At 42.2% G+C, this 11741-nt stretch overlaps 1 protein-coding gene across 1 annotated transcript in view; it reads left to right on the forward strand.

Moving 5' to 3' along the window:
• The window catches only part of syne3 (spectrin repeat containing, nuclear envelope family member 3), a 43293-nt gene extending 39129 nt beyond the window's left edge, over positions 1-4164 (forward strand). Inside the window, exon 19 of the mRNA XM_023994053.2 lies at positions 786-4164. Within this exon, the coding sequence (XP_023849821.1) occupies positions 786-974 (189 nt within the window). The 3' untranslated portion in view covers positions 975-4164. The remainder of the gene's footprint in view (positions 1-785) is intronic.
• The last annotated feature ends 7577 nt before the right edge of the window (positions 4165-11741 follow it).

Below are 11741 nucleotides of genomic sequence, written 5' to 3' on the forward strand. Positions count from 1 at the left end.
TCTCTCTTGCTCTGTCTCTCTCGCTCTGTCTCTCTCGCTCTGTCTCTCTCGCTCTGTCGCTCTTGCTCTGTCTCTCTCTCTCGCTCTGTCTCTCGCTCTGTCTCTCTGTCTCTATCAGTGAGCTGTGAACACAGCAGGTGCTGTGGCTGGCTAAAAATGAGGAGGATAGCTAACTAAGTTTACCCCCAGGTTGTTGATATGGGAAAAATAACAGCAGACACAGATGAAAGAAACTGTAGTGTCACTCACAGCAAAGTCTTGGCAGTTGATGGAGCAGTCTTGTTAAGATAGTGAGCATGAGTGAGTGGGTGAGGATTTTCTCGCTTCACTTGGAAGAACACTGTGTGTGTGTGTGTGTGTGTGTGTGTGTGTGTGTGTGTGTGTGTGTGTGTGTGTGTGTGTGTGTCATCACAATCCTGATTATATTGAGGGAGCTGTGAGCCTTTTCTATGTTGTTTACCTAGCTAGCTAACACTGACCCTACTGTGTGACCCATGTTGAAGTGACACAGTATACACTCCCTTAAAAGAGACTATCATTTTGATCCCATGGATGGTCCGTCTTTGCTCTGTCTATGAATTTTATTTTCTCAAGCCCAGCTGTTTACCCCCCAAAAATTGATGGGTTGAATTACGTGAATTTAAATTTGTTTGTTTGTACACAGTAGGGTTGTTTGGGAGTGTGTTTGTGTATTTGACTAGGTGCATGTGTATGTGTGTGTGTGTTCCATGTGTATATATACAGTGTGTGTGTGTGTGTAACGTCTGTATATTGACTCCCTGCAGGAGAAGACTCCAGGCCTGCTGTACCGTGTGTGTCGGGTGGCCCTGCCCCTCTGGCTCCTGCTGTTGGCTCTGCTTCTCTTTGCCTTCTTCCTGCCCTGGATGGACGAAGGCTCCAGCTGCTCTCTGTCCAACAACTTTGCCCGCTCCTTCAACATCATGCTACGCTACGACGGACCTCCACCCACATAGAAGTATTATATAAGTTGATTCCTCTTCATCCTCAATCCATTGTGTGTCTGTGTGTGTAAGTGTATGTGTGAGAGTCAGTGAGTGTGTGTGTTAAGGCATCCGCATGCTTCCCAGCCGGAACAGTTCGAAGAAGTTTGTGCATATATTAGGACGACATTTTGTGACGTTTTTGTTAGTTTTGGACGTGAGTTTTTTTTTCGGCTGTTCGGGCACACATTTATTTTCTGGATGCAGGCTGAAGTTCGGAGCCAAAGTCTACGCCCCTTCGTCGGTGATTGGTCAACAATAGGGTTTCTTCAATAAAGTCTTTGTTGTCATTCAACGAGACGACTCGTTTTCATGCAAATTCTTTCATTGAGAAATACTGCACCAAACATCTTAGTTAGATGTAAAATTGCGCGACTAAAGATCTCTGCAAAAACGTCAAATTGAATGACAGATTTCTTGGGTTATCTTGAATTAGTTCTTACTATTTTGAGGAAGCGTATACTGGCTACGGCGTTTCAAATGGACTAACGGTAATGTTGCTGTTTTTTCTTCTCATTTTTCAAGCGAATGTCTTTTTAAGGGAGTATGCGAGAACACTCGTTCGGCTCGGCGCCAGGCGAACTGAAGCATGCGGACGCCTTTAGTGTGTGAATGTGTGTCTGTGTTGGATGTGTCACTGTGTGGGCGGGTCGCCTCGGCTCTTTCCACCTGTTCCTCTTGACTCAAGCTGTTCTCCACTCTAGCAACCCACACGATCAAGCCAATTCAACTCCTCTATCACACAGGCTGGCAACACTTCCATCCATCCACAGAGTAGAGTGCTCCACTCCCTCTCCTTTTCACAGTACTACAGTAGCTACAATAATGGCCACCAAGCACTTTAGGAGAGGATGAGGATGTGGATTTTTATTTCCTCTATTTGGAGGGATTTGATGTCTTAGAAAATGACTGCGTATGATCATACACCCCCCCCAAAAAATATTATGGTTCACTACCCCTTTAAAGACTGGTGTGAATAATTTTAAACTGCTTTTAAACTGCACAAATAACGTTATGCTTTTTTCTATTTTTGTGTAATTGTAAGCTTTATTTTTTACCTGTACATAATGCCTTTTGCATACAGTACCCTTATCAATTTTAGCACTGTGTTCATAAGTCTAGCACTGACTTCAATTTTAGATGCAGGATGTGCTCACATCCCAAAACACAACGTCTGGGGTGTGTTCATTACATCCTGCAACGGAAACCCTTTACCGTTATCAAGAACCAAAAGGAAGTAAACCTACCTGAAATTGTCAAGTAGGAACTCTCGACATAATGTTTTGCAACAGAATCAGCGTAATGACTACACCCCTGTTCTATCATGTGTCAATTCAAATTAATCAATTTGACATGTTTTGTTCCAGTGTTAATACAAAACAGTCAATTTGTGATACTGACCATACAGAAAATCAGTCAGTGCTGGTATACATGATGTACCTACTTTTGACTGTTTAAGTATATTGTATTTGTACTGAACTGTAGGTATGTTTGAACAATATGCTTTTCTTTCCTAAAGGTGCTATGCTATATTTGAACACTGTCATAATGATCCCTTCGCACAGTTTAACTTCTATCTTGGCCCCTGACGTTTTCTTGGACCACAGAGTACTTTAGATGCTAAGTTTACTTTCTTTATGATACGTCATGTTCAGCAGGGCCCAGATTATATCATGGAAATAGCTCCTGTTATGGGAGAATATCCTTTTTTGAGCAGACTCTTAAAACGACGCAATGACCCAGTCAACCTTTTCTCTCTTTCCTCTCTCTTGCATCCCCCTCTCTTCTCTCATTCACTTTTGTACTTTTCCCTCCCGCACATGTTTGTTTTACAGACCCGAGGGTTGCTAGGGCAACGGAAACCAAATCACATTATATCTATTAGTGTCCTATCACACAGCACAGATATATTTGTTACGACAGCAAAATTAGGTTATAACCCACAAATAGTTTGATGTTTTTACATTTGATTTAAAGTTCAACTGTTAGCTTTTGTTCAGAATGAGGGAGAGCGTGCGCTTAGTTTGACTGGCTTGTCTCAGAATGTTGCACAATCTTTTTTTTTTTCTCTCTCCGTCAGGGAAGGTTTCAGAGGGCTGTCTTCGTCTGTCATCGTGAATGTTAAATGACAAACTTAATTTTAAAGAATACATTGAAGGAAACCCGCATGCCGGCCCTACCTGTACAAAGCAGACTTGAACTGAAATATTTATACCATTCTACTGTTATCTATACACAAGTTATGCAATGCTCTTATTCAGTCTTCATACATATTAATGAAACATATCTAGCTCTTTTAAATGTGAGAATATTAAACATAAATGCTAAACTAAATACAGAGTACTAAACATCACCATAATATGTGGCATTCTTTTGAGTACCAATTAGCTACAGTAGGCCTACCTGGCAGTCTGGCACCTCTGCTTCTTGCACTGCTAGTGAGTTGGATGCGTATGCAGACCTTTACAATCAACGCAGGTTCAAATGCATACCCTGCCAGGAACCTTACTGTATGTGTAGCCATACATGTGGAGCATCCATATGGACTTTCACGTGAACCTTTGTCAGAAGTGCTCCTCTTGAAAGGATCTGCTGTGGAACTGGGAATCTAGGATAGGTGAGAAATAGTGGTGGAGAATGAAGGGAATATCATGGAATACTGTATCAGATTACTCCACAGTGTGCATAGGAAGTAGGGTTGAAGAATTCAGCTTTTTATTTATTTTTTATTTTTTAACATCTCCAGGTTGGAATATTTCAGATACCTCCGGATTCCGGGAATATTCCAACCAGGATTTATGGAAATCTTTTCAAAAATTCCCAGGTTATCAACATTTTCCAACCCTAATCAGATTCCTCTGGGTGTTTTATAAGGAGTTTGATACATTTAGCAGAGCACTTAGTAGACAATGTAATAAAAATGGACATTAGATTAGATTGGAATAGCTTGTCCTGCAAATGAGTATCTGCTTTGCAAAGTTTAAAAAAAACTTTTAAACGCACATGCATGCAGGAATGAAGATTCAAAGCTTTTGTAAAACGGTACAATATTATGCTCTATTTTATTACTATATTTTGAAATGCTTAATGTATCAACAGGGCCTAACCAATATTTTTGTATTGTACTCAAAACTGGCAATAAATATGCAGTGTGTATAATTGATATCTGAGTCTGTATGGTGTTGAGCTACTGTTGGGAATTACTGGATCAGCATGAGTAAAATGCCTGAGTTACCAGGTCTGCATCTCAAATGGCACCCAATACCCTACATAGAGCGCTATTTCTGACCAGAGCAGGGCTCTGGTGAAACCTAGTGCACTATGTAGAGAATATGGTGTCATTTGGGATGCACACAGGTTTAAAGTGTAGCAGGCTGTTTAGTTTAACTAGCCTCTGGTTAGTCAATGATTGAAAGGCTCTGAGCATGTCTTGGAGTAAGCACTCATTTCCGTATCACATACCAGGATATTAGGTGAGGTTGTGAACTTGTGCCTATACATGTCAAAAAAGACTTAATGCCGGCCAGTATGATATAGCAAAAATTTAGAATTATTCACGAAAATATGAACACAAATAAACACAGGAGATCAGCATATTATATTACAACAGGTTGCATACTAATACACATACTAGGTTGCACCTCTACAGGTCATTATTTCATTCCAAAAAAGATCTTTCCTCCTTTCTGCCCTTTTTGGATGTGAGATGACTGAACAGGTGTACACATTCGCTTCTACACCTAGTTTCCACCGTCTTGCTTTCACCTTTCCAGTTCTATCAGCTCGGGGGAAGGGAGGTGAGCAAAGGGCAGAAGGGAGGGGACAACATTTTGGAATGAAATACAGCCCAGCTAGTAATATCTGATAGGTGCAGGTTTTCCTTAACCTGTGTTGAATAGAGGGTTAGGACTGAACGAGTCTAACAAGGTGGACCCCACTGAACACACCAGACACACTGACACCCAAAACCTGACGCACAGCCACAGCCTCACAGTCAAATATGAAGCATTTACTAGCTTTTCTACCGCTCGCCTTGCCATTTCTCTCTCTTTCTGCAAAACAGCTCACGAGATGTGCAGTTGTATCGCACTATGACATTCTCAGTAAATGAATTTGGCTGTGATTTAGGCCACCAGTGAAGCAAGAGCATCTCATCTGAGGAAGACACAGCTGCCCTGCCAAAACATCTGATTTGTTAGTTACAGATGAGCTCCCAATTCTACACACACACACACACACCCTCTTGGTAGACAAACAATATTTATGTCTGGTGCTCATCTTGTGCATGACAAGCACTCTGGTGCAACACTCAGGTGACCGTTTGCCTTCCAGATGTGTGTGTGTGCCAGCCACTAGGGGCAACAGTGAGTACTATTACCAAGTAGGCTTGGGCGTTGTGGACGGGGGTGGCGGATGGCCGTAATCCCATGACTGGATTCGAATTCATTACGAATGGATCCAAAGGTCATGACTGGATCCGAAGGTCTCGTGTTCAATCCCAGTGGTAGACACTCATATTTTTTGGGGTTTTAACCCAATCCCCAATCCCAAACCACCCTTGACCATGGTCAAACCACCCTTGACCATTCAGAATTAATTTCTAAACGTAATGTTTTAACTCAATCCCAAACCTTAACCATTCAGAATGAATTTTGTAACGTAATGTTTTAACCCTATCCCACACCTTAACTTAAAAACACGTCGACATTTGTTTTGGAGAAATGGAACGATGCTGCGCTGGAGGAGCAGGGTGTCAAAAATACGTCCAAATTTAACTTTGGAGCAACTTCGGAAGTTGCCGTTTGGATAAATGTGGATAAACTTCAGAATCTGAAGTCAAATTGGTCAATCTTGTTGGTCTGTTTGGACTCTGCAATACCTGGCAGAGGCTGAAAGCGACAGTGGCACACTTTGCTATGTGCGCAAGCCCTTGTTTGGCCTAATTACTTCAAGTGGAATTCCCTCTTAGTGTAGTGGGACTGTTTTCTTTTCTCTCTGTTCCATGTGTGCGGAATATCACCATCCCACTCACTGATATGGGTAGTAGAGCTGAAATCACTGTGTCCTTGTGAATGTGGGTGGCTGTATGTGTACTCCTGTGATTTTTTATGTGTTTTCCTACTACCCACGTACACAACAGATCACAAACTCTTACCTAATACATCTCTTGTGTGTGTGCGTGTTGCACTGATTGTTTCCTCAAACCCACGTACACAGTACCTCACCACACTCTCGATCAGTGTGCATGTGTAATTCACTGCCTCTACCCATCCACCCACTCTCTGCAAACTGCATCCTCGCTCACACACACAACCCTGCTTTTCTCAGCTACACCACTGAGACTCAATCTGGCATGTTAAAAAATCTGTGATAGGAATACTCTACTCCTTCCTATTCACAAAGCCTTCCTATAGGATATTTAGCACTTCGCAGAGAATATATATAGAGAGACACACACACACAACAGTGGCGGTCTGTGCCATTTAAGATGAGGAAGGACCTTTTTTAATTTTTTTTATGAGCATGGCCTTATTTCTATTACAGCATATTGGATGACTGTCATTCATATTCCATTCACCCAGCTCAATGTAACATCGATAGGTTTAGGCTACTACATGATACTCACATTTTCCCTACACCCGTCATGAGGTTGCTGCAACCTAGCCTATGAAGGAAAGTTTACAACAGATGCACAGGTCGAGATACATTTTTGTAATCAAGGAGACAGACATTGTGCAAGGCAGTATTGAATGTGCCAATCTTGCCTGCACCTAGCTGATATACTGTAGGATGTAATCATTAGTCCAACAGTTGCAAACGAGAGTTCAGGTATGTTTATCCCCGTTCCGTTTGCTTCCGTTTAAGAAACGTTTTTCAACAGAATTGGTAGAATGAATACACCCCTCATCACACGCAAACACAGTTAACTTTCATATCAGCCACATACAAACAGCGTGGTCCCTTTCATCGTTCGATAATTCCTTCTCGCATCTACACGCTCTCCTCCTCTTACCATTTCCCTTCGCTTGTGGACTTTAGTGCACAACACATCAGCTGTGTGACCAGGCGAAAAAACCTACGCACAGCCTACATCGTTGTCACCATATTAGCTAATGTCAAGTCAACATAGCTACTAGAACTAACATGTTAGCAAACCCGCTACAATCGTGCAGTACAGTGTACAGTCAGCAGGCAGATTAGCAGTTACACCGGCGGGCCCCAGTGGCAATAAATTAATTAAACCAAACCTACACTACAAGAGTTCCCGTGTTGGATAGCCATAGCCAGCTAGCTAACATAGCATCCCTCTCTCTGTTTCAGCCATGTGTTTGAGTAGGCTAAACTAGATAGCTGCATTGGCTAGCTAAGTAAGTGAAAAAAAATATGAAATATAGCTAGCTCTCTCTCTTGCTTCTCCTTCATTTTGGAAGAAATTAATTTGTTCAAAACTGTTCAACTATTGTCCTTCTATCTCTTTGAGTCAACTACTCACCACATTTTATGCACTGCAGTGCTAGCTAGCTGTAGCTTATGCTTTCAGTACTAGATGTATTCTCTGATCCTTTGATTGGGTGGACAACATGTCAGTCCATGCTGCAAGAGCTCTGATAGGTTGGAGGACGTCCTCCGGATGTTGTCATAATTACTGTGTAAGTCTATGGAAGGGAGTGAGAACCATGAGCCTCCTAGGTTTTGTATTGAAGTGAATGTACCCAGAGGAGGATGGAAGCTAGCTGTCCTCCGGCTACACCGTGGTGCTACCCTACAGAGTACTGTTGAAGCTAATGTAGACCTTCATTGCAAAACAGTGTGTTGAAATGTGAATGTATTTAGTATAGTCTTATCTAAAAAGGATCACTTTTTTAATGTTCCACTATTCCCCCTTCCCTCCTCTGAGGAGCCTAGACACACACACAGCATCTTCAAAGCCTGGCTAAATGATATTATACAATGAATTATCCTCGATAAGGGGTGATTTGTCATCATACATGATAGACCATCCTTTATATAGTAAGATGGGAGAGAGTAAAGCCAAGGCAATGAATGGTCTGTCATTTACAGTGTATTCAGAAAAGTATTCAGACCTCTTACCTTTTTACACATTTTGTTACATCAGAGCCTTCTTCTAAAATTGATTTTAAAAAGTATTCCCGAATCAATCTACACACCATAATGACAAAGCGAAAACAGGTTTTTAGAAGTGTTTGTAAATGTATAAAAAATTAACAGAAATACCTTTACATAAGTATTCAGACCCTTTGCTATGAGATTCGAAATTGAGCTCAAGTGCATCCTGTTTCCATTGATCATTCTTGATGTTTTTACAACTTGATTGGAGTCCATCTGTGGTAAATTCCATTGATTGGACATGATTTGGAAAGGCACACACCTGTCTATGTAAGGTCCCACAGTTGACAGTGCATGTCAGAGCAAAAACCAAGCCATGAGGTCGAAGGAATTGTCCGTAAAGCTCAGAGACAGGAATGTGTCGAGACACAGATCTGGGGAAGGGTACCAAAACATTTTATGCAGCATTGAAGGTCCCCAAGAACACAGTGGCCTCCATCATTCTTAAATGGAAGAAGTCTTGAACCACCAAGACTCTTCCTAGAGCTGGTCGCCTGGCCAAACTGAGCAATCGGGAGAGAAGGGCCTTGGTCAGGGAAGTGACCAAGCACCTGATGGTCACTCTGAAAGAGCTCTAGGGTTCCTCTGTGGAGATGGGAGAACCTTCCAGAATGACAACCATCTCTGCAGCACTCCACCAATCAGGCCTTTGTGTTAGAGTGGCCAGACGGAAGCCACTCCTCAGTAAAAGGCACATGACAGCCCGCTTGGCACCTAAAGACTCTCAGACCATGAGAAACAAGATTCTCTGGTCTGATGAAACCGAGATTGAACTCTTTGGCCTGAATGCCAAGCGTCATGTCTGGAGGAAAGCAGACACCATCCCTACAGTGAAGCATGATGGTGGCAGCATCATGCTGTGGGGATGTTTTTCAGCGGCAGGGACTGGGAGACTAGTCAGGATCAAGGGAAAGAAGAACGGAGCAAAGTACAGAGAGATCCTCAGACTGGGGCAAAGGTTCACCTTCCAACAGGACAACGACCCTTAGCACACAGCCAAGACAATGCAGGAGTGGCTTCGGGACAAGTCTCTGAATGTCCTTGAGGGGCCCAGCCAGAGCCCGGACTTGAACCCGATCGACCATCTCTGGAGAGACCTGAAAATAGCTGTGCAACAACGCTCCCCATCCAACCTGACAGAGCTTGAGAGGATCTGCAGAGAAGAATGGGAGAAACTCCCCAATTACAGGTGTGCCAAGCTTGTAGCGTCATACCCAAGAAGACTCAAGGCTGTAATCGCTGCCAAGGTGCTTCAACAAAGTACTGAGTAAAGGGTCTGAATACTTATGTAAATGTAATATTTCAGTAGTTTTTAAATTCTTTATTTGTAAAAATCTGTTTTTGCCTTGTCATTATGGGGTTATGGGGTATTGTGTGTAGATTGACAAGGGAAAAATACAATACAGCCTCTGTAACGTAACAAAAAGTCAAAGGGTCTAAATAGTTTCAGAATGCACTGCATGATGCCTGAAGGGCACATGTTCTGTAGATAGTGCACAAACACAGTGCACAAACACATAGTGCATGAACACCCACACACACACACATTTGTCCTTTCCATTCTCCAGATGATCAATCATGATTCCACGTAACCACCATGTAACAGTATGTTCCCCTGTCAGCTGAGAGAGCACAGCAGCAGGCTTACTGCTGTTTACACAGTCCAAATGTTCCTCCCTCATTCACTTTGGTCACATCCATTCACTTTAGAGATATCTCCTCAAAGCAAGACTACTAACACAATTACTGTTAAAGGCATGACTGGTTGTGTTCCATCTGAACATTTTTTCCCCCAATCCTATCACTACCCAATAATAATCATATTATACACTATATATACAAAGGTATGTGGACACCCCTTCAAATTAGTGGATTCTGCTAATTCAGCCACACCTGTTGCCGACAGGTGTCAGGTGTGACAAACATTGTCAGTAGAATGGCCTTACTAAAGAGCTCAGTGACTTTCAACGTGGCACCGTAATAGGATGCCACCTTTCCAACAAGTCAGTTTGTCAAATTTCATCCCTGCTAGAGGTGCCCCAGTCAACTGCAGGTGATGTTATTGTGAAGTGGAAACATCTAGGAGCAACAATAGCTCAGTGCCCAACCTCACTAATGCTCTTGTGGCTGAATGGAAGTAAGTCCCCGCAGCAATGTTCCAGAATCTAGTGGAAAGCCTTCCCAGAAGAGTGGAGGCTGTTATAGCAGCAAAGGGGGGACCAACTGCCCATGATTTTGGAATGAGAAGTTCGATGAGCAGGTGTCCACATACTTTTGGTCATGTATTGTATTTCATTGCATCGTTTTTTTGTGACCTTGGTCAGTGGTTTCTGTATATCTCTGCTATGCGTTTTTCTAATGACCTAGATGAAAGGGGGAAATGTTTAGCGGCAGGTTGAAAGGCTACCACTGTTTGCATTCCAAATGGAACGCTATTCCCTATTTTGTGCACTACTTTTGACCAGGACCCATATCTCTGGTCAAAAGTAGTGCACTAGTTAGGGAATAGTGTTTCGGATTGTATGTACTGTGGCTGGACAAATGACTAGAGAGCTAGCTGCCTGCCTTCCGGAACAGTAGGTTGTTGATTTTATTATGGTAACCGGATTCAGACAATTCTCATTAGACTGCAGAGTAAACAGAGGAGAGAGCTGTATTCAGGGGGCGGAGGGTAGACACAGCATCAAGGTAAAAACCCAGCTAGCACATTTGGTTCGTTGGGAGTTGTGGGAACGTATGTTTAGGGTTTCACATTGGTTGTGGGAACGAAGCCATATGTTTTCTGACCAGTAAAACTGAACTTTTTTCTTTTTAAATTAACATTTTGCCTGTTCTGGGAACGTATTTATAGGTTGCAGGTGTGGGGGGGGGACATACTGCTATTAGCCCATACAAAATCATTGAATAACAGATTCACTACATGGGACAACAGATAGTACCTCAAAAAAATCTAACGGAAGTTTGTTCCAAAGTAATCTTTCCTATATATGCGAGACATAAGAAAGATCAGGAAAAGTATATATATTTTTTTACATGTATTTAACCCCTTAAATACATGTTCTACTAAGCTATATGGAATTATTATATTAAATGGAATCATTTTGCTGTTTGATTTGTAATTTTAAGAAACATTGGCGTATGAAATAAAATATATGCAAAAATAGTTTGATCAAAATGTTAATTTGTCCTTACTGCTATTAGTCCACACAAACACATTGAATAACATAGTGCAGTAGTCCTTGCACAGTCAGGGCTCTCTCTCAGCTCAAAGGTGCCCCACAGCAGTATGGTCCCATGATCACTTGGCCTGTAAACACCTCTTAGGAACTCCAACTGCCCTCTTACTGCACCTGGCCCCTTTGTCTTGCCACTGCTGTCTGCTGACCACCTCCATTTTGTAGTTTGATTGACTGACCGACACTTCACCACCCACATGGGTAAATATTTAATCCTTCACTACGTTGCCATAGCAGCCGCTGCTTGCTGGGTTTCCACTAGTTACCACAGCCACAAAGTCAATATTGGCTATATCGTACAAATGTCTGATATCAACAATTAGCTTTTTTATATTCATCTAAGGTTAGGCTTGAGGCATTCACATTTGAAGAAGAT

Source organism: Salvelinus sp. IW2-2015, linkage group LG9, assembly GCF_002910315.2.
Source record: "Salvelinus sp. IW2-2015 linkage group LG9, ASM291031v2, whole genome shotgun sequence".
NCBI classification, from domain to species: domain Eukaryota; kingdom Metazoa; phylum Chordata; class Actinopteri; order Salmoniformes; family Salmonidae; genus Salvelinus; species Salvelinus sp. IW2-2015.